Here is a 23,942-nt window from a genome sequence, read left to right as displayed (position 1 = left end):
GCATTTTCAAATGTAGCCAGGGTGTATATGATGCTGGATTGAAGTCTGTAAAATTGTGAAAGGAGCTGTTAAATCTCACTTTTTCTTCATCAAGTTTCAATTCACACTGCCGGTCATATGCCAAACATTCACACAGGCAACTATTTTCAGCTAAAGGACAGTCTTCACTTCACAAAGGACATGCTAAAACTCCAGTCCTGGATGGCTGCAGGTATCCTTACAGTCAGCAGCCACTTCAGATGTAAAAGTGTGCTGACTCTTTATCCAATCAACTTAGCAATCAAGAGAGGTAACACATAAAAAACTGGAAGACATCACAGCTCTCCCGGATTTGGGTTTGAGATCCATTGGTTACATAATTCACTACAGCCCAAAATTAATACATTTTCTGATGACACCAAATGAATTAAAAGGTGTATAGACAATCCATATTGACTTTTTTAGTAGAATCCATGAATATCTATTTTGCGGCTGGGTATTAATTTTTATTTATTTAGCTTATCAGATTAATGATAATAATTTCTCAACAGCAGTGCCTCGTCAGATAATCGAACCTGTAACAACTGAGTAACAAACCCAGTATGTAACCATTACACTACACTGCTGCTCGGTCACAACAACAAGCGAAGCCTCGATGTTTTCAATAATAACAAAATGGTGTGATTGACAGAGACAGGTATCGGATTTCTTTCAGGGGGAAAGAGAAGATGTTCCATATGGGTGCACTATGTAATGGTACCAGACTGGGCCCAACATCAAAGTCTGACAACCCGGTGTCGGACACTGACAAATAGAGTGTATCCACGGTTACTTGAGTGTCTTAAGTCCAAAGAAGGCAGGATTGTGCAGAACTAGTCTTCAGATTTCAGCCCTTTCCAAAACAGACTTTACTCATACGTTTCAGCTTGACTTTGTGACAGTAAGTCTGTTTCATTCATGAAAAAAACAGACATGTAATTGTGAGCTCAGAGAGGGAAACCCCCCCCCCCCCCATTATCAACATGTTTATACAAGTGAACATTTTTTGAATACCTTAGAAGTTACAGTCTCCAAATCCCATCCTCCTTTCACACACCTTGCTTACTAGAGAGAGATTTTGTAATTACAAGTCTTTGTGAAAGGCAGCACAACGGTAGTTTGGTAATAAAGGTGGATATTGAGGAATAGCCTCTTGAAATATGTACAGGTGATGAGGATGAGTTTGCTATGGGAAAAGTCCACTTATTTTTTAGAAACTAGCTTTAGGATAATGGTAGTTTTACTTGCTGATCCCTTTCCTAGCCCTCTAATTTGCAACACAGCTCTCAAGCATTGACATTTGCACAGGTGGTTTTTGGTTTACATCATTTCAATGGACAGTTAAATAACCAATAAAAAATACAAAAGGAAGGGAATTTGGATCAGGATGTTGGAGTTTCATAAGTAAACAGGACTGAATAAACACTGTGGAAGATAAAATGTAAGAGATACATAAAGTACAAATACATAAAGCACTGTGCCAACATAGTTATATTTTAACTTTCTGTTTTTTGTCACCATAGGGAAGGGGGACATGGTCCTGGACAGTGAGGTGGTCCTAACGAAGATGAAAATCTTCAGCAACTTTCATGAGAAAAATTCCTGCTCTGAGGACTCTGTCTCAACCATCTCTATATCAGTGTCAGAGCAGGACGCCTCTGAACCCGTCAGAGCTCTGGACAGAGATGGGGTCCACTCTGCGCCTCAACCAGAGCCGTCGGACCCAAAGCCCGACTACCTGTCCGTGTTCTCCGAGCCCCAGCTCCCAAGGCTGTTCAAGTTCGAATCCGAGGACTCCGGGGTAGAGCTGCCCAGTGGGGCCAACTCCCCCTCCACTCCCACGGGCTCCGAACACAGCTTCGTCGTCCACAGCCGGGAGTCCTCCTGCGACTCCCGAGAACTGAACTCGTCGGCGCCCTCTCCCAACGCCCTGCTTCTGCTTGAGCGGTGTCCCGAGAGCGAGGAGGCGGAGGACTCGCCCCATCGGGCGGAGGAGGAGGGCCACGCGAGCGATTCGGAGGTCGGGTTGAGCTCCGAGAGCGAGCCGTCAGACATTACCCTCACCCAGGAGGTCAGGGACGAGAACGGGCCCGAGGAGGGGGCCTTGGGGAACGCCGCTGGGGTTCGCGGGAGCGGCGCAGGGCTGGAAGCGGCCGGCCTGGAGGCCGCGGCAGAGGACAGCAGGCAGCCAATGAGCTGCGAGTCCAGAGGGGCGTTCGATGACATGACGGAGGTAGACTTGCAGCAGCAGCCGCTGAGGAAAAGCACCACCAGTGACAGTCTGGATGAGTACATGGACGAGTGTTGCAGGCTAAGCGAGGTAAGACTACAACACCACTGAGGTCACTAATTACATGGTAGATTAGGTTTAATGGTTGATAGTGGCAAAATTTCACATACGATTGAAAAATGTGTAGTTTAGTAATTAGAGTGTTTTTTGATACCTGGTCCCTGCTGGACTCATGGTGAATTTATAAACAGGAAGGGTTTCTCAAAAAACATAAACACAGACAGTCGCTTTGTGTTCAATTATGTGGCAACATATACTTTGTAACTACAGTAAATGCATCTTAACGAACATAATACTGCTTTTCCAAGTGTCTAGAAAAAATTGCTGTGAGAAACCACAGAGACAGCTGATCTTATGCAATGCGCAGATTGAATCGTAACAAAGAAGAACGGATGACTGGAGTTTTTCCACACATAATGCAGAGCAGGGGTTAATCCAGCACTTAGTTCTGTTCTGTCTCTGGTGGGCACCGATGGGTGACATCATGCTTGACTCACTGTCTCTACTAAAAGTGCAGTTAAGTGAGTGTAGTCAAGAGGGGCTGTTGAAACTCCAAACAGGCAGGGATTGTAAGGAAAGCCCTTTTGGGTGGTGGACACCAAACATATTTATGCTCCCTGTAATTATCTTAATTACTACCCCTGCCCATCCCTGCAGGACTGGCAAATAGCTGAATTTGCCATAAGTACCGAGAACTGGGAGCACGGGCGGACGTATGGGGCTGGACAGTGATAATGTTATGCGGGTACATCATTTGTGGCTGACTCACTTACTGTTTGGACAATAGACTTTTAATAATATTGCAAAGTAGAAAACAGTTGTTTTCTCTGGTAAACTTAGAAGAAGAAAAAAAATAAATACAGAAAATAATCCAGTTAAGCCCCTAATGCTTATTTTCATTTTTTTGACACGTTTGACTCACACAGCAATTACAGTCTGCCTTTTTGACTGGTTAGTCAAGCAACATAAAACAAGTACAGCAGCAATCCTGTCCTGTTTTTAATAGGTATTGGACCACCCCACAAAGATGAAAAACAAGGCAGTGAATTGCACTTTGTATAACATATAGTGTTACAATTTGCACTGCCATATATATTATATGTATGCCACACTCACACACACACACACACACACACACAGCACACAAGCACACACACGCAGGCACACACACGTTTTATTACCCTCGTAATAAAAGGTGTATTCATTCAGAAAGGCAAAAAGAAACACATTCATAATGAAAGCATGCCACAGAGCTTTGCATTCATTCATGTTGCAGAAAAGGTTTTTTAATAATCCAGAAGAAAACTACAGGGTGTACTGTAGCTGCACCTGACAGCTGCACAGGCTGCCAAACGTAATAACCCATTTGATGTCTGAGCGTATTACAATGTTGTCTCAACACGGGCTTTCATAATATACTGTTTGCGTGTAAATTGATACTACTCAGCTTCACATAACATTAATCTGAATGGAAATGTAAACGCTTTCATCATCAAAGGGGAAGCACTTATCTGAGATCAAGCCTTTTAATGCAGAAAATGCTACTTCTGAATGCTGAGGCAGAAATCATCGTTGGCTTCAAAGCTGTGAACTGATCTTTCTCCAGCCTCTTCTTCTTAAAACTGTGAATTTTACAGGCAGCTTTTAGGGTCCTTACTGAATCAGATGAGCCCTTCAGAGTCAGTCAAATCCACTTCTCTATCAAGGAAGGGAAAGTGAAAGGATGACCTACTTTCAGGATGACCTAGTACATGGGGAGCTCAGCTGGACTGTAAAACTATCAAAAAATACTCATAACTCTTTGAAATAGATTTGCCATTTTTGAAATTGTTCATGGGCAACTTGTCACGCACTATTTTTCCATGTGTCCCAATTTTGAATGCCCAATCATATTTAAAAGCCTATAGCATCCCAACGATGCCCTTGTAAACCTGGCACAGCGCATGTGTACCACCAGCCGCCCGTTATTTTCAAGAACCCAACAGCAGGAGAGCCACTGCATTGGAGGATAGTGTTTCATGTGTAGCAGGAACAGGCAGACTGCAGGTACCCAGGTGACCAGAGGTGGCGCTGTTGAGCAACGTGTCACTGCTTGCAGCGAATATCCTGTCAAGTGAAACCCTCCCTCCCTGGGTGGACACTAGGGCACTTGGCACTGCTAGAACCGATGCTTTGGCCGAGTAATACTACTTACAGTAATTCACAATTACTGTATTATTAATAATCATTCATAATACAGTATTTGTGAATTACTGTATTACTGCTTGCCCGTGTGAATCCCAGGGCGATGGTGCTGTGCACAGTGGAGGTGAGTGTAAGGGCCAGCAGCCAGCCTGGCTCACAGGATGAAGGGCGGCCCGAGGCGAGGCCAAGGTTTCCCATGCGCCCGGCCTGTCTCGCAACACCTGCTCATCAGCCCTGAGTGAATGCTCAGATGGCTTTGGCGATTGCCTCTGGAGTGACACCCTCTCTCCCTCCCTCCCTTTCTCTTTCCTTCCCTCCCTCTCTCTCTCCCGGTTTCTTTCTCTCCCATTTTTCTATTCCTCGATCTTCTTCTCTCTTTCTTTATTCCCTGTTCCCTTGTCTCTCTCTCCCTCCATTTTCCTCTCTCTGTCTCTCGTTCTCTTTCTGAGTGGATGCAGCTCAGGCGGCCTACCCGGGTGCATCAGGCAGGTGTCAAATTGCTCAAATTACTCACATATTTACCCAGATAAAGCCCCTTTGATACCACTGGCTTTTGGGGGGCGAGTGTATGGGCGCTTTAGGGGGCCCCTCTCTGCCCTACTTTAGGGTGCAGTGCTGAAAGCACAGCCGGGCGGCAAAGTCAGGGCGCAATCATCACTTGTCACCAGAGCTAATAAGGTAATTCCTCACCGGACTAAATGGAGCTCTGTAGAAAAGGGATATTGGCAGACTCCGGAGCTTTTACCTCTTCAAACATGGCGACTTCAAAGGCCTCCTCTAATCTGATTGGGTCTTTTTTTTTTTTTTTGGACAATATGAACGCAGGAGGACATGGAGTTGTGGTACGGTTGCACAACGCAGCCCCTATCTGTCTTTCAGAGCCTGCGGCTTGTGCAACTAACCGGACCTGATAGAGGGATAAAGGGACATATCTGGTGTGAAATCATCTAGGGGATGTGAGTCCAAAAACTAATCTCAGCATTTTTTTTATTAAACGATTAATCGTAGAATAATACTGATAGATTTATCACGTTAATACACACCTGCTCGTCAGTCAGGCACCTCTACAGTCAAGCAACTCTACTCGCTCGGTGGAGTATGGAGCAGAGTGTCAGTGTGGAGAGAGCTGTCAGTGTGGATGTCAGTGTGGAGAGAGGAGTCAGTGTGGAGCACAGTGTCAGTGTGGAGAGAGCTGTCAGTGTGGAGCACAGTGTCAGTGTGGAGAGAGCTGTCAGTGTGGATGTCAGTATGGAGAGAGAGATGTCAGTGTGGAGCACAGTGTCAGTGTGGAGAGAGGTGTCAGTGTGGAGAGAGGTGTCAGTGTGGAGCACAGTGTCAGTGTGGAGAGAGCTGTCGGTGTGGAGAGAGGTGTCAGTGTGGAGCACAGTGTCAGTGTGGAGAGAGGTGTCAGTGTGGAGAGAGGTGTCAGTGTGGAGCACGGTGTCAGTGTGGAGAGAGGTGTCAGTGTGGAGCACGGTGTCAGTGTGGAGAGAGGTGTCAGTGTGGAGAGAGGTGTCAGTGTGGAGAGAGGTGTCAGTGTGGAGCACGGTGTCAGTGTGGAGAGAGGAGTCAGTGTGGAGCACAGTGTCAGTGTGGAGAGAGCTGTCAGTGTGGATGTCAGTATGGAGAGAGAGATGTCAGTGTGGAGCACAGTGTCAGTGTGGAGAGAGGTGTCAGTGTGGAGAGAGGTGTCAGTGTGGAGCACAGTGTCAGTGTGGAGCACAGTGTCAGTGTGGAGAGAGGTGTCAGTGTGGAGAGAGGTGTCAGTGTGGAGCACAGTGTCAGCGTGGAGCACGGTGTCAGTGTGGAGAGAGATGTCAGTGTGGAGCACAGTGTCAGTGTGGAGAGAGGTGTCAGTGTGGAGCACGGTGTCAGTGTGGAGAGAGGTGTCAGTGAGGAATGAAGACGGAGCGGTAACGACCCCGCTCCCCCGGAGCGGTGGCTCAGCCGAATTCCTCCGCAGTGGAACATAAACACAGACATATATATTATCCATTCGCAGAGCTCAGGAGGATGCATTCCACACATTTGAGTACCTCCAATGACGGGGAGGCGGCCTGGCTGGCAGACCTGCCTGTACCATGATACTGCGGAAAAAAGGCCTGATCTCAGATCCAGCCCCGTTACAGACCTCTCCTCTCCCACGCCACAATCTGGAGAAACGCTGGAAGCCTGATGGCACCCAATCTACTTTTTTATTTTTTCCTAAATCAAAAAGCTAGCCATGACGTAACAGGTGGATTCATTGCAAAGTTCTTACACAACTATTTTCTTTGCTGGTGGGCAGTCAGAAATGATCAACATCGGAGTCTGTGGAGGAGTGGGAATTGTGGAAAAACACTTAGAGGTGGAGTACGGGAAGGAGTGGGGGGGGGGAGTAGAGGAGGTTAGAATGAGCTTTGTTACCACATTTTGGGGGTGATGTAACCAAGTAGTTTATCTGCACCAAATGTGTTTAAATGATTATTGCTGGTACTACAACAACATAAAAGTGAGTACAGACTCACAATATAAAGCAGGGATTTAGGTCACTATTTTAGCATGCAATGGACTTGTTTCTGTTCTAGTCCAGGGGCTTAGAAACATCGTTCTGTGTAAATAATGACTATTGCTACAGTTACTGCTGCACTGCAGATCTGCTCCTCCAGTCGTGAGATATTGGATATCGCTGTGAGCAATAGCTCACAACCTTGTCAACATCTCCACTCCAGCAGGTATGTTGGGATGGCGTTTGAGAGAGATGTGCGGCAAGGAAGGAGACATGTTGCAAGAACCTTTACACTCGACACTCGACATTTCACATCTGGAGTCTCATTCTTTCACAATATTGACATGTCTTATTTGAGGAGGAATTTTTTACACACGGAGAGGGGAAACGTCCAGATGCATGGCCCGAGGACAGCTCAGCTATTCCACATTCATCCCTGCTGGATTCCCAGCCTCTTAAGATCATATTTGCTTCAAATGAGATGACATTGAAGATGTATTTTTCAAAGATGCCTTCAGTTCCTTCAACTGAGCATGCTCTAGAGGCAAAAAAATAAGAGATGCAACGGTAGCTAATATTACAATTTACAAGCTTGGCCACCGAACAGGCAGACTCTCATGGACACACAACATTTGCTTTACTGCCTGACCTTTGGATCTAAACTTGAGGAGCTTTTGCACGTCTTATTAAAGAAGAGAGAAGAGTTTTAAAATGTATTAGTTATTTTCATATGGTAAACTAAAGAACCCTTTCATGCTTAAATGGCAAGATCTTCAAGGTGAGGTGGTAAAACCAGGACACCAGTGAATATCGAAAAACTTCTCTTTCCCATCATCCAGATTGGAATTCTGATAAATACATAAGGAGGTTGGAGAGACACACGGGCTACGCTCGAGAACACAATAACAGGCCAGCCTGAGGCGAAGGAGTTCATCCATACATCAGCAATTCCCACGTCTAAACGCAGTCAACCGCCATGTCAGAAGCAGGGGAAGCGGGGAGAGGAAGGGAGAGGGACTTTTCTGGACCCGCACTTCCTCTTCTGCGGGTCACTGGGGAACTGCAACCGCTGGCCGGCCTTCCGTTCATCACATCCAGGAAATTCCATGCGCTGCCTCGCTTTCCTGCTCCAGTGTGTCACCTCCTCCGAGTACCCTTCTTATCTCACTTACCCCTCACAACCCTCCACCAGCTGCCCCAGGGAGGTCCCATTGATTATCGTCCGCCCCACTGACCGTACGAGTGAAAGTGATGTGTGGCGGGCGAAATGGATCGGAGAGCTGGATAATCAATGGGATGCCCGGTTTGAGAGTCTGTTCTCTAGAGCTGGTGCAATTCTGGCTTCCATTCTGGCTTTTCTTCTTTCTTTGCATTAGAAGTTACATAACGCAATGTCTTAAAGGCATGGATTCTTTTGCATTTTGGTCTGGGTTTCTCCCTTGACATGGGGGAAAATGGTGCTACCATTAAAATCTGTCCAAAATGACAAATGCATTTCTTGCATTGAGCTGGTCATAATGTTGGTCTTGCTGGCTATGAGCTGGTCAACCAGCTAGTGCTGGTAGCTTGTCTCAGCCATTCTGCTTGAAAACATAGCTTGAGCTGGACAAATTATGTCAAGCTGGGAGCGGGTCTGAACTGGTCTACCAGCTAAACCATGTTGAGCTGGGAGCTGGTCTGAATTGGTCAACCAGCTACGAGCTGTTTCAAAACCTAGCTTGAGCTGTTTTTCAGCAGAGTAGAGAATGTGAAATTGTTATCACTTTGAATGAGAAGAAATATCACCTTGTGGACATTCAGAGCCATGAAAATAAAACAATTACTGACAATGTCAATGGATTGAAAACCAAAAAAACAGCCCAAGTGAAGCTAATGAGAAGCATGTGGCATTTTATAAAACGGATACAGTTAGAACTCAGCAGTCATCCATAATAGCTACAAAAAACGAATCCAACATGACAAACATTGGATTCGTGCTACGTAAAAGGAAACCTGTGGTCGACTATCAGGCCCTCCACATGCGTTTATGACTTTGTCCCCATTGTGAGACTCCGTGTTCCCATTAGTTGGATTCCAACGGGCCTACGTTGGCAGTGGCACAGAAAAGAGTTGTGGGAAAAAAACAAAAAACGACCTGAGCTCACTTCCTGCTTTTGTTGGGAACCTCTTTGGAATGTGACGATTGTATAAATGTTTTCCCGAAAATGTCCCTTTTTTTTTCTTTTTTTTTTTCTGCGAAACGTGAACATCTGCGCGCCAACTCTGAGCCAACAATGTTGCCTAAATAAATAAATAAATAGAAAAAGGCACCCAGCTATTTTCTTTGTGTGTGTTCTCACCTCTCGCACTCTAATCAGAAAACAATCGACGGGCTGACTCATTTTGCCACCCCGCCCCGTTCACAGACCGTAACCGACGTTTTGGCAGAATGGCCGTTTGAAAACAGGGACCACTGCTGTTCAGCCGCAGGAACCTATAAAGTCAACACAATGCCAAAATGGAGTTTATATTACAACTGAGGAATTACAAAGCTTTTTTTTAAAATATGGTGTAATGGTGACTTGACAAAGTGTTCAATGGTAAGATGGACCAATCAACCTGACCCCAGCTCTGATCATTTTATTGGACAGAATACAACCATTACCTTATTCCAACTTAATTAACAAATATTAGCATAAATGTAGTACAACATAATTACTCATTTGCTCCACAAGGAATTTAAATTGCCGCACTCTTTATGTCCACCTTCTCAAAAATGTTCATCTTAATCTTTGAGAATCTGAGAGGGCCCTCCATCATCATAAATCCAACTTGTAAAATTGTACAAAATCTGCCAGAAAAGTTCATGAAGGTTATGTAAGAAAGTCATGAGGGGCCTAGCCCTGTGATAAAACTTTGTTTAAATTACATACAAGCCGTGGACCTTAAGATTACTGGTGAGAGGCATCATGAAACAGACAAGAAGACAAGTAAAGTCTGAAGGTGGGAGTGAAGATTTAAAAACAATCTCAGTTCAGGAGTGTAATAAAACAAGGAAAGTCTAAGCTGTGCCTGAACACATGACGACATTTTGCGAGCTGTGATGAAAGAAGTCTGCGCCTATTTACGAGGGTGGTGCACAAGGTCCTAGCTTTTCCATTTGCTTTACTGCAGCCAGTGTACAAATCTGGTTTCAAACTTCATATGGTTTGAAAAAAATGCACGATTTCGCAATTGGAACAACACAGAATATATTATTTTTCAATTGAGTTTTCCATGATATGGACCATGCTTGTGACCATGGCTCAAATAGTAGCATTCTATAAAGCAAATTTAATGAAGTATGTTCCATTGCTGTCCACATGCAAAAACATCTATCGAGCTGGACTTGATCCACAACATATCAGAGTGGGCAGAATGGATTCTTCTTTATGAGACAGAATCCATCTGGTTCTTTCATCTCTTTGGTTCAAGAGGACATCAAACGCAGCATTGTGACAAGCCACTATTGTGGATGTCCCTGTTTTCACAGACAAGCACAGAGGGTGATGAGCTTTGGTCTTAACAAGATCCTTGTTTTCAGCAAGTAATGGACGTGTTAAAAAAAACAGCTGTCCTTGCTGGCCTGTTGATTTAGGATGGTGTGATGCTACTTGCTATACGGATAGTTAATCCTCTTAGGTTTGTTTATTCTTCTTGCAAAGTGATGGACAGGTTAATGTTAAGAATGTCTGAGGAACAAAATGCATGTTAAAATTCAGTTGTCATTAAAAGAGATCATCTGTTGCACCAACAGTCAACAGACAAGAGCTCTGTTGTTCATAAAAGAACATGCAATGTTCACACACTTCAATGGAGTTAGAGTCCTATTTTGCATTGAATGTAGAAATACTTCGCATACATAGGATGAAAATATTATTTTACGATGTTTGTCCTATGGGCTAACAGTACAATGTTCTTACAAAATGTAAGTGCCTGAAATGGAAAAATGCTATTGAGAAAGTTATGAAATGAGACAAAGTGAGCCAAAATCCTGGCATGCTTCAGACAGTAATACATTGTGTCAGATTGACAGGTCAAAGAGGGTGTAAGGCTAAAGGCTACAGTTGTACAGTGAAAGTCTCTATTACTATATAACATTATAGACAGGCATACACAGTATTTACCCTTGGGGTAATTGTTCCTGTGTTTGGACCTGGGCCTGCTTGATATATTTATAATATTTAATTTAATTGAATTACATTTTGTTTCCCCAGGTACATCAGGCGAAGTCGAACCCCCTGGGGTCTGGCCTGGGCTACCTGGAGCACATCTGCCAGCTGATCGAGAAGATCGGGCAGCTCCAGGAGCATAACCTCCGGCTCCAGAAACAGATCTGCTGCCTGCAGAAAGAGGGCAGGACCCGGAGGACAAAGGAGGTGCGATGAAAAGAACAAAAAAATATTCATTATTTAATTTTTTTCATGTTTATTTGAGTTGAGTTGGCAATGCCAAGAGACACAGCACCATTACTGCCAGTTTACACCAGGTTCATGTAGCTGGTGTCCTGCACTCAGAGATTATGGCTATTGCTAGTTTCCAACTCCTGTCCCGAGTTAGGCTTTTTTATGAGAAGAAAGTAAAAAGATTACAAATAAGACACAAAGTGTTAAATGGAAGATGTTATTCCCAGACATCCGTATAGAAATGGAATATATTGAATATATACTGTATATTTATCAGGCTATACTTAATGCGCAAATTGCCATATTTGTAGATTAAAATATATGCAAGATACTATATTTATTGTTGCTTTTACATTCCATTTTTATAAGGAACCCCAGCAGTAGTGTCAACCTGAGGACACATGTGGATTCCAATGAATCCAAGAATGTTTGTTTCACTTGGATAATCATCATTATTTAAACTGGACAAGTCAAAAAGCAGCAAATAGAGTTCATAAGCATCTTATAGTTTTCAAAGAACTGCCTTTGGTTCTCTTTTAACATACAATTACAGTACAGTACACTGGGCATCAGTGCTGAACGCGTAGGTTCACTTTGGGGAGAGGAAAGCCTCAACATTTGTTGACTGGCTGTCTAGGTGGGCCAATGTTTTACTGTTTTACCCTGGAGCGAAATGGCCATGTTGTTGCCTTATACACCCAGCTGCTTCTTTAAAGTGGATTCAGACGTCGTGAGTCACCCCAGATGAGTGTCAGTCAACTGTACAGCAGTCAGAGCGGTTGAGCTCACCCCACTCCCAGTCGAAGCATGTGGCCTGCACATTTTGGCCGTCCATATTCCCAGGCGGTTGTATAGCATGGTGTTGAACAGAAACAAGCGTTTCTTGTTGACACCAACCGGTCACACATAGCAAGCAGCAGGGTCTTCATTTCCCTATCTGCTGAGAGAGGGCCTCGTAGGGGTCCTTGTAGATTTCGGCCAAAACCTACAACCAACGCAGGATGCTCAATAACAATAGCGGAAAAACCCTCCAGAACACAGCTGAAATAAAATGATGTCATCCCAGCTGAATCGCTTTGAAGAAGTCAAAGTCTTGGTTAGCTAATGGAAATGTTGTTTGTCAGCCGTGGCTTCGCATTGGATTTTAGACTTGTTATCATCCATAATCAACGGTATGTTTGAATAATATGGAATTAGTATTTCATTATTTTTTATTATTCTTGAATTGTCACTTTCTTGGCAACATTTTGGTGTGATTTTGAAGATAGCTTGTAGCATATTCAGCATAACAATATGTAACATACAAACAGAGTCCTAGCTCTCCTCACATATTGTTTTTCTTTTCAAAAACAGGATGAAAAAAAAAAAATCAGTCATCCAAGCAAAGCCAAGAGTGAAAAAGAACATTGGCTTTTCATCACTTTTGTGAAGTTATGGCAGCTTGTCGCAGGCCATATTGTTTTCAGCGGGCACATTTCAAGTGTCAGAGGGGAACATTTTAACACTTCTGAATGGGGACTGAACGCCCTTCGATGCGATTGAGCTTGGGCCGCTCACAAACATTTCTGTTCCAGTTAAGATTAACAGGGGTGAGATGTTGGGTCACGATTCACGTTGACCGTCCATTTCCTCAAAGATTTTCAGTGGTAGGCCTCAAGAAAACCCAGACCATGAAATTAGATTTTTAAATCTTTGATTCGGGCCTCCTTTGAGAGCTACCTCAGGTGTCCCGCTGTTCTGGATTAGACCGCACCTTTTCACACGCGGAATTGGCAGGCATTCCGCACCTTTTATCGGACAGCGTCGTGCGGCATTCACCACCGACGACCCGTGCAGATGTCTCCCTTCCGTTTTTTAGAAGAGGGCCTTGTTAAAATACTGTGTAAAAAAAAAAAACCCCCCAAAAAAAACGCTCAAGGTTTTCAAAATGCCTTTCAAAACCGGCACTGTCAGATGGGTCCAAGCACCGGAAAAGCTTTCCCCCTGAAGCTGTGGGTGAGCCCAGCAGGATTCCTCACTTCAAAGATTTCAAAGAGAAGGGGAAAAGGAGGGAGAGGGAGAAGAGAGAGGGACAAAAAAGAGAGGGATGCCAAAATGTGCTTACTAAGACAGCCCGGGCCACTCCTACGAGAAAAGGCTTTTGATTCTCAAGCTGCACCCTTTTTTCTGAGAGCTCAAGAATCAAAATACACTAGCCGATCTTCAGCTGCACACTCCCACAGCCTGTGGAATGTTTTCTTATACTTTGAAACGACTCTGAAAGTTGTAACTTTGAGTAAATACTAAAATTCGGGCAGCTTCGACAGCCTTGGGTCTCCTGTAACAACAAGCAATAGCAAGAGATTGGCTATCTCTCTGAAGACTAAATGTTCTACTTCTGAATTTCCACTATTTTTCCACTGATGTTTTTGTGTACATCAATTAATTTACACAAAGGAAAATCCACCAAGGGTCGAGGCAATGAGTTATCTTGTGATCTATGAAATCGCATGTTAAATACGGACATTGCAAACACTTCTAATAAACCGAATTATCCGCTTCTGCCTCAGCAATAAGATAAGGAAAATTAAAAAATAATAACCTCTAAAGCCCTGTGCCTAGAATGTTTGCATTTCCTTAATTCAAAACTACTATCAATACCTAAGATCAAAAGAAAATCAGGCCTGATGTATTTATTTGTTTTACAGAGAATTTAAAAGGCCGGCCAGCTTGTCTTTTAATTGTTTCCACGGGCACGTGAAAAGCGGGGTGGAGGAGGGCTAGCCCAACAAAGGGTATTAAAGCAGGAAAAAGCTGCCGAAATCAGACCACACATCTTGGGCTCCCCAGGGCCAGTAATTTTACCCCGCTGAGAGTTTGTTCAATGATCGACCCTAAAGCACCAAGACACAGACGACACTTCAAACACGGGGAAACCCCACCAGAACTTGTCTAAGCTCGTCAGTCGACCTGTTTCCGACGCTCAGCGCTCTCATCCTTAACCCTTTTATCTCTGGGGTTTTTACCGCCCGCAATTACCGAAAAATAGCCCTCGGACACTGGACAATAGCACCCGCACGACCCCCGCCCCACCGCTCACAGACCCCACTGATCCCGTTCCTTCAAGGGTCACCATGTTTTCATTCTTCTCTGCCACTGAATCACACGCAGAATGTGCAGAGACTGAAGGCACTTTTAAAGAGGACTGGTGGTCACCGTGCTGGTGGAGACTCAGTACAGAAATGTCTTTGGGAGCCTATTGAAGGCCTCGCAGTGAAGTGGCCTGCTTCCTTGATTAACTTGTTTGACTCCACGGTAGGTTGACAATCCCACGTTGGGATGTCCGTACCTGTGGGATTTTTCGTGGGAATTTCCACCGCGGTGGGAAGGCTTATTTTGGCATCGACGCTTAACCTGTGAATATGAAACTATGAATCTTGCTCCGGTGGAGGGCAGCCAGGCAGTATGAGTAATGGAAGCACCTGGCTCGTGATTCCCCCCCTCAGCCCCACAGCGCAGACCCACCCCCGCCCCCCTCTCACAGGAACTGAGCAAGGCCCACTGTTGCTGGAGTAAGGATTATTAATGAACGGGATGTGATCGAGTGAACCCATCCCAACCAGAACGGCAGGACCCAACTCTACTCCAGAGAGAGCCATGTAATGCTTCCCCCGGTTTTAATCGTTGATCCGAGGATTCAGAAAATCCGGCTCTGTTGGGTATGGGGGGCGACCTCACTCTCGCGAAGGTGGAGTGCCCCCTTTGTGCGCTAAGCACACGCAGATGGGGAATGCCCAGAGGAGAGCAGGACCACACTGTCTACCCAAACTAAGGCCCGGCCAATACCCAAACCCAAGCCAAAAAACCCCCTGTGTGGACCGGCCATGGCTTCTCAAAGGTTACAGCTGGGTCACTGTTCCAGCAGGATGCACAGATTTTATCCCATGTTCCCTAAAACAAAAACAACCCTGGGGTGTCAACGGTCATCGTGTTCTGTATACTCCTGCTCTTTTTTTAAAGTGAACGCAAACTCGACAGCACAGTTATGTAACCAGAGGGGGCCAGTTTTGAAACAAACCGTGGAAATGGGGGGTTATTACATAAGATGTACAGTGGCAAAGGGGCTATTTTGTCTTTATATTCAGCATAGCCATGGCCAGGCCAATTGTATATCCCACCACTGTGAGGTCCAAGTTGTAGGTAGCCAATGACATGGCAGAGTATTCAAACTGCACCAAATCAGCAGTAAAGGTCACATCTCCTTGTCTTTAACGCAGATCTGTTCTGCGGCACGTGAGAGGTAGCCTTTCTACAAAGGACGAAAACAAACAACGCGCAGAAAAGGAAATGACTTCACACCATCCTCAGTAGCCATTTTCAAAACCCGCCCCCTTGAAGTGTGCAGATGGAGGTCCGTTACCCCCCCCCCCGCTTAATGGAAACCCCTCACAGTTAGTCAGAAAGTGCCTCTTTCATCCCTGGGCTGGTAACAATGGAACCGGAAAAAACATTCCTCCCTTTCAACTTGTTCCCGTTGCGTTGGACCATTGTATCTGCGTCACCGGAATGAAACATCCAGAAACTAAGCGGGATGTCAGAATTTCCCTTGGCGGGTGGAACGGACCCGGTCTTTAACAGCGGTTCAAAATGCCTGCACAGCTGCTCAAGTGAACTCGTACTCATTCGTGAACCTGACTTGGGTCTTGGAACGAGGCGGATTTTTGCATTCCTTTAGACCCGTAACTGTGATAAGATTTCCCTAAAAGTAATCAGAACCACTGAAGCCATGACCTGTAACGATGACAGGCAACAAAATATAATTAAATTCTGTGCAATGGACCTGAAAATAAACTTTCATAACACTGATTCACTAAAAAAAAAAAAAAAAAAAAAAAAAGGAAAAGTTTTCCTGGCATTCTCCATCGTGGTCCATGCCAAATAATACTAGTGTATGATAGCCAAAGGGCCTTTTCACTACTTCTGCTCGATAATTTACAACAGATGCTGGATCATGACACCAAGTATGTACTGTTATAGGACATTCCACTGAGACAATAGAGGGAACAACAGCTAAACAAACAAAATGCTTAAATAGGCAAAAGTCATTTGTATTTGTGTGCTCTTTTCTAAATGGAATTATGCAGAAGGTTTGCACCAGTTTATTTTGAATATCATAACTGTCCCTTGTTTGACCGCCCTGCAGGAAAAAACAAAAAACAGCTGAAGCTAAGTTTTGAAACAGCTGGTAGCTGGTTGATCAGTTAAGACCAGCTCCATACTCAACATGGTTTGACCAGCTCAAGCTATTGAAGTAATTCCAAGCTGGTCATAGCTAGATTTTACACTAGGGCTTTGCTTATCGAAGTGCTTTGTCTTTTTGGGAGTACTGGTAACATGGCAACACAGGTCCTCACCCCATCTCTCTCCTGATGTGATTTGAGAGAAAGAAAGACAGACTTTGTGCATGGATTACGCAATCTGCTCCCTGGGGGAAATTTGAGCTGATATTTAATATTTGATTTACATTTAAACTGTTCTGTTTTTGCTCTGCTGTTCACCTTTGGTACCCCCGGGTTAAATGTCCAAATAATAGATTGTCAAAACCCTAACTCTCCCCTCTCCCCCCCCTCCTCTCCCCCAGGACTTCTTCCTCCAGCACTGCTGCTGTGGAGCGGCTAGCCTGGCCTTTCAGGAGCTGAAGAGACACTCCAGGAGCGAGTTCTACAACCTGAGCGCATCCAACGCCACGCTGTCCGACCTGTCCACCATCCCAGAGATCACCCGGCAACCCCTCGGGACGGGTACGCAAGGTTCGTACGACTGACCCGGCTTATCCTCCTCATTAATTCACGCCTATAAAAATGGTAGCAATTTATAGTCAACGTGTTTGACTTCACTGCAAATTATGAATAAATGCCAAAGTTATTTTTTTTGAGATTGGTGAGTTCACCAATCGAACAAATTAAAACACCAAATGGTCTTTAGGCAGAATGGTCTCACAATGTACCCTGTTTAGTTGTTTTTGGTTGCCCTAATTATTTGGCTTCCATATTGTTTGACATAATGACCTTGTAGGTTGTTTTTGATAAAGGTGTTTGTTACATCTCGGCTATCCCTCAGTCACCGATAACAAAATCGTACCATGAGAGGTTCTTCGTTTTCAGTGTGGTGCAGCCTAAGTTTCTAAGGTTACCATGTGGGGATGTTTATCATTTTTGTGAATTGCTAAATTGTAGACTAAGCTGTGGCAGATGACTTATTTAAGTCATATGGATGCACTGCATTCTCTTATACTTACACAACACCCATTTACATATTTGTGTGTATATTTATGTATGTGTAATGTGTATGTGTGTGTGTGTGTGTGTGTGTGTGTGTGTGTGTGTGTGTGTGTGTGTGTGTGTATGTGCTTCTAAATGAACCATTGTAACATACCAAGCTCACTTTCACACAAACATATTAATAACGCCCTCCGGAGAGCTTTGGGTGTTATTTCACCTTACGTTCACCTCTGGATTCACATTCTTCACACCAGGTAGTCCCACCAGCTGTCCCTCAGCTCCCAGTAATTTCCCCCCAAAAAAACGCTTTCGGCCCACTTGTTTTTCGAAGCGGCTCGTGTTCTCCTCAGGTGGGCGGACGAGGGCAGCGCGTCTCGTGGGACGGAGAGTATTACCTTTAGCGAGAGGGGAATTCCTGGTATTCCGCTTATTGAAGCAACACATAACATCCCACGGATTCAGGAATTCCTTGCCCCCTTCAGATTGGCAGGAAACCAGAGCTGAAGAGGAGTGGTCGTCCCTGCGCTAAGATAACAGCAGGGTTTTTTTAGGGGGAGGGGGAGCACAGGGAGGGGTGTGGAGAGGAGTGTAGGAGGTTATTCGGGTCTCCTAGGTCCACTGATTCATATCACTGTATATCATAGTCAATTTTCCTTCTGAGAAAAAAACCCCCCCCGGAAATTTCCATACTTCCATCCATGCTCATCGCTAACAAGATGCTATCTTCCATATTGGGCATTTCAGAGGGGGAGAACGGATGCCACCCCGCCGTGTCGCTGTCGAGGAAAGGCTTGAATCGCAGGAGTTATGCCGAGGGCGAGGCCCGGTACCTCTGCGACAGCACGGAGGCGCTCTCCGTCCCACACAGGAGGGTGAGTACCGAACCCCGCTGGGCTACGTTAACTCGCACCACGATAAGCCATAGCACATACAGGGCCAAAACAGCTACTCCCGAGAACATCTGATTCCAGATCCCAAAACAGATACCACTTCTATCTTCTAGCAGCCATTGTTTATGAGGGAAACGGTTCCAATGATCAAAATGAAAATCTACAGTATTCGTTATAATGTGGTGCAGTAAATCCATATCACTTAAATTACTGGACGCAATTTGCCAAATTTAGCATGTGTGATAAATGGTGCATCTCCGACAAGAACTAATTTGTCCTTTGGGACTCCTACTGGAAAAGGCTACATTTCGCAGAATCCATTTAGGATGTCTGTCTTTCAGCTTGTGAATAACGGCGTTGTGACTTTTTCATGGTTTCTGCAGCTGAGTGAGAACTACACGTGGGGCAGGGTGAAGGAGTTGGTGAAAAAGACGAAGCTGAAGAACCAAAGCAGGCTTGGCCTGACGTCCAACTCCCTCAAGAGGTCCTGTCCCCAGCTCTACCGGTATGTTCCTCAGCCAGTACCGCAGTCTCGTTCCTCGACCCACATTTTTGGGTATTTTCGGGGCGGAGAAAATGGTATGCAGTCAAAACATTGTTGTGAAAAACAGACTTTGTTTTGTTTGTCTTCAACAAGCACACCATGTTCACCAATGTGTTTTCACATTGCAAGCATATTTAACTTTAGTCTCCCTTACACTCTATTTTTGCCACTCTGGCAGTTAGTGATTTTGTGGGCAGCAGAACAACAACGAAAGACAAAGTAAATAAAATCAAAACGGTCAATGATATACCACTGAAAATGAGCCAGCCTAATTTCTCAAGCTATGGAAAATGGTAGGCAACCATGAGGGGTTTAAAGCCTCTCTATGCTGTAAGCCAAGGAAGGATTAAAATCAAAATGGGGCTTTCTGCATTTACCAAAAAAATAAATAAATAAAGAAAACAGGGCACCACAAAGATTAGAGCAGTGTTCCATGCAGCTGAAACATTAGACATGGAACCACTGGCAGGGGAGATTTCTTTGGCAAAGGTTTTTCGGAATTACGTGGGCAGCATTTGCCTGAATCCAAGCGGACAGACTGTCTCTCCCATTGTTTGAGGTTTTGGGAGCGGGTGGAATCTTGTGGGAGTCGGGGCCGATTGCAGAAACAGCCATCCCTCAATCCTCCGACCCTTAGGACGGTGAGATACGGCCTTCTCGCGGAGAGCCTGGCCGGGGTCCAGAGGAGGACAGGGAGGGGGTTGCAATGTCAGTCTGGAGGTATGCTCGGACGGGTTGGGAGAGTTCCTGAGTATTTTAGAGCAATCAGCGCAGATATGGCAGCTATGCGGGCTCTGACACAGGAAGGCTCCTCCCTGCACTGTACGGAGCCGCGAGAGAGCGGCGGGGGAGGAAATCCTCCGAGACCGTCACGTCGAACACGGCGTGCTGCCCAAACTTCTCACCTTCCTGCCCGCCCCTCGCCCGACTCGACAGGAGGTTACTATACGGGCTTTTGTTTGGCTTGAGGGTATTTAATACCATCATCCTTCAAGGAAAGAGGAATTTGCAGCTGCGCCGCTGAGCTCCCTGCCCTGAGACGGGGCTACACCTCTTTATTGGACACTAAAACTTCCAGTGCTGTACGTGACTCTGAACGAGCTCTTGGAAGGAACACAAGAAACTTTGTTTACAGTTTCGCGATGGAAACCAACTCCCATTTTACGCACTATGGGACGCAGTGTAGCCCAGTGCAGTCAACACTGATGGGATCAGGTGCACTGACAACTGCTTGTGTCCCATGACTACCCTGCCTTTCCACGCAAGAATGAAGAATAGCGATAATCCAAAGAACTCGCGTTGACCTGTTGAGAAATTAGCTCCTATCCCTATAGGAGTTTGTACAAACTTTTGCTCTTAAAGGTACAATAGGTAATTTCAGACTTCTAACGGTCAAGAGAGGAATTGCAGCAACAAACACGCTCAAACCACAACACTGTTTATCCCTCCCCCTTCTCTGTGAACGCGCTGATGTTGAAACCCCATTGGCTGTGGCAATTAGAACCAATTTTCAACCAATGAGCTTGAATTATTGTACAGGTATACAATGCTTTGGTACAGAGTGCCGGCCTGTCAACTACATATTTCGAAACCTGAATTTAAGGATAATACATGCTTGGCTGGATTTGGAGTCACCTGGGAGCTATTTTGTTTTATTTTAGTGACCCTTAGTAGAGCACAAAGCAGGGTCTATGGGTTCCACACTGTTTAATAAGTGTCAATATTTGATCTTGCTTGAAGAATTTCAGCTCACTTCTATGCAGCTGTACTTCACACAAAGGTGTCCCTTTGCCTCCTTCCTGCACCCCCTCCCATAATCAGCCACTCAGATTCCTCTCTCTCTCTTCTACAGACCTGACCTGGGACCGGTGGACCTCCCCAAGAGAGACAGGAACTCCATGATAGCGCTGGGTCACCAAAACAAAGCTGACTTCAGTTGGCCTCAGTAGCACCAAAAACAGGTGAGTTACGCCACGGTCACAACCCTCATAACATCAGTATGTTTCAACGCCTGCCTCCCTTAGATGCTTCATATTTTCAGCTTTGCTTTATTTTGAACGAAATGAAAGGAAAGCCAGGTAATGAATTTAGGAATGTATTCATACTGTTGAGCCACAAAAAGGATATTAAGCCACATAAAGAAAGCTTAACCCTGCAAGTATTACATCACATAATATTACATCCCAGTATTATTGTTAGCAGTAGATTAATGTATCCGACACAGTTTTAAGAGGTCATTACTGAGAGCGTATATATGACAGCTCTCAGGCTCTTCTATATTGACCCTAATTGCCTGACCTAGCACCCCCAGAAATGTATTTCATCTTTCTGGCCATTTAGCTTCCTCCATTTTGACAGAACCATCTCCTAAACCTAAAATGGATGTGTTTTTTTTATCTTCATTGCCTTTACAAATACATAAATCGCCTTTATTATATACATTCACAGAATAACCGAGAAAGCAGACTCAGAGCAAAAGGGTGTGAGCAGTTAAATGTAAAGACTGATAAGTGCCATTCAGCTTCTAGATTTTTCCCTCAAAAAACATTCTGCTTGGCCTTTATTTTTTCCCACCAGACAATGAAACAGAGTGCACCATTATCCTTTAATCGACTTGTAGAAACAGTAACGTGCAGGGCACCGCAAGCTGTGCTTTGAACAAGTGTTTACCTTCGCCCCAAGCAGCGGATTTATAGCCACGGGGTCGCGTTTTAAGGTCTGTGGAAATAAAGTGGTGATACGATTCGGGCGAAGCTCATAACCTCTGCTTTCTTTTTTCCTCCATCGCACGCAGAGCGGACAGGCCACCGGGGAGTGGGGCGGCTCAGAAGACACGGACCAAGTCAAGTCGTACCGAGGAGGGAAAGCAAAGAAAGGACAGAACGTGGGAGTGATGGAAAATGTGTAAAGTCACACGTTTTAGAGAATGAAAAATATGTAAAGTGTACAAAGAAGAGTTAACGCAAAGCCAAGCGTGAAGAGGGAAGGGGGCTTTCAAAAACAAAGACCTGTTCATGAAAGGTTTTATTGTTTTATATAAACAGGGAAATGTAGAAGGTATAAATACATGTATTCCACTTTTTAAAATGATGTTTTGTTTATAAAACTTACGCCAGTATTTCTGGACATCCAGGATTGCTCCACAACAGCATCCAGTCCTCAATATTGAGTACATGTTTTTGTTTTTTTATTAAAACTGCTGTGTTGTGTTACACAAGTCTAAAATAAGCCATAGAGCACAAGGTCTCTTTTATGTCTGAGCCATTTATTTTTATAGTCATACTTTTAATCATGTGTGTAGATTGTGTGAATGTGTTCAGACATAATCTGAACAAACTTCTTTTCATAACACTCATGTCCAGTCTATCATATGCATGCACTTTCCCTCTCAGTTGTCATTTCCAGAAGACCATCTGCCGTCCATAAAGCAGAACAATAAGAGATCCACTAAATCCTGCCACATTTGTTAATAATTGTTGATAATTTACAGATCTGATTCTATATTGACCTTTAAGGAGCTTCCATACCACTAGTTGGGTCATGCACTTTATTCTGTGTATTTTTTTCATTTTTTATGCATCTGGCAGCATATTTCTGCAATCTGATGTTTTGATCTTAAGATCAATGAACTTTCCTTCCCGAATTCTACGAGGGCTCAGATACGCATTAATGTTTTGGACCGACTGCAAAGAAAAACAGACTGCTTGTACAGTGCTAACGTGTATCTTCAGAACAAATGTAAAATCACACCAATGTATGATACCATAATAAGTGTGTCCTTTACAAATGTATCATTTTATAAATGCATATTTGGAGAATGATAAATGTGCTTGTTTAAGTGTACTATGTCTTGATGTGGGTGGCTACTTGCCTGCATGAGTGTTTGCAGTTTGACATACACACATACACAAGCATGGAACGGGGTTTGGAAAGAACACACCTGTACGTTCCCTTGTGAGAGGAAACATAAAGAATGGAAGCTGAGATCACATATTTAACCACTCAGCCCTTTAAGGGTTGTGGTCACCTTTCTGGGATGAATACACTTATTGCGGCCCCCAAGGCTTGATTGCAAATTTCACAATACATTTTTCTGTCTCTCGTTTGGTTTAAAATTGAATTAAAGCTCGCAGAAGGGCAATTCTTAGAGGCCGTGTCTTCAATGGTTTTTCCAAAGCTAAGGGTTCAAACTATGAAACTGATAGTGACTAAGAGCAAAGCAAGCCTCAAGGCCTGTTCCATTCAGACAAATCCACTTTGTGTTTCAGACTTACAGTCTGAAAGTGCATTTTTATTTTCTCGAAAATAAAAATGTAAGCCATACCACGTACAGATAAGACAGCAGATGTTTCGAGTTTTACCATTTTAACCATTAACCATATCTTAAAGTTGGACAAGAGTCATCCATCCAGATACGATTTTTTTCTTAAAACCATTTACACCCGAAAGGCATTTCTCTCACCAGGTTGAGCACAGATTAGCATCAGAATGGTTTACATGTCGGCTCTCCACATGAAATCCATTAAGTCCCACTAAATCCAGTTTAATCAGGCGTGAAATAATCCGTGTTTGCTAAGCACAATATTGGAAACTAGCCCCATTTAAGCCGTCGATACAACACCCAGAGAAAATTACCCAGAGAATGACCAAATTACTTAGTTATTAGATAAAATGGAAGAGGAATGTCTTAATTTTCATGGGCTACTTTTGGCCTCAAATTCTGCTTTGCTTTTGTCTGGAAAACTCAGTTTCAGCAAATTAACTGAATCTTTCCAATATACAACATATGTTTTGAAACATATTGTCTCCCAAACTCTCCAAAAAAAATTGCAGTTTTTTTTCAG

The 23,942-nt window shown here is 44.3% G+C and overlaps 1 protein-coding gene across 2 annotated transcripts in view; it reads left to right on the top strand.

The window, feature by feature from the left end:
- The window catches only part of si:ch211-250c4.3 (uncharacterized protein LOC100535981 homolog), a 45,775-nt gene extending 22,852 nt beyond the window's left edge, over positions 1 to 22,923 (top strand). For both annotated transcript variants that reach the window (XM_061228152.1, XM_061228151.1), the window contains exons 2-8: positions 1,542 to 2,338; positions 11,216 to 11,377; positions 17,025 to 17,193; positions 18,409 to 18,536; positions 18,938 to 19,059; positions 20,951 to 21,059; positions 21,893 to 22,923. In XM_061228152.1, coding sequence (XP_061084136.1) covers positions 1,553 to 2,338; positions 11,216 to 11,377; positions 17,025 to 17,193; positions 18,409 to 18,536; positions 18,938 to 19,059; positions 20,951 to 21,047 — 1,464 coding nt within the window. In that variant the 5' untranslated portion in view covers positions 1,542 to 1,552 and the 3' untranslated portion in view covers positions 21,048 to 21,059; positions 21,893 to 22,923. The remainder of the gene's footprint in view (positions 1 to 1,541; positions 2,339 to 11,215; positions 11,378 to 17,024; positions 17,194 to 18,408; positions 18,537 to 18,937; positions 19,060 to 20,950; positions 21,060 to 21,892) is intronic.
- Positions 22,924 to 23,942: the final 1,019 nt, after the last annotated feature.

The sequence above is a fragment of the Conger conger genome, chromosome 18 (genome assembly GCF_963514075.1).
Source record: "Conger conger chromosome 18, fConCon1.1, whole genome shotgun sequence".
Lineage (NCBI taxonomy): Eukaryota > Metazoa > Chordata > Actinopteri > Anguilliformes > Congridae > Conger > Conger conger.
The sequence above is the reverse complement of the archived record's forward strand: the minus strand, read 5'-3'. Positions and strand labels throughout refer to the sequence as shown.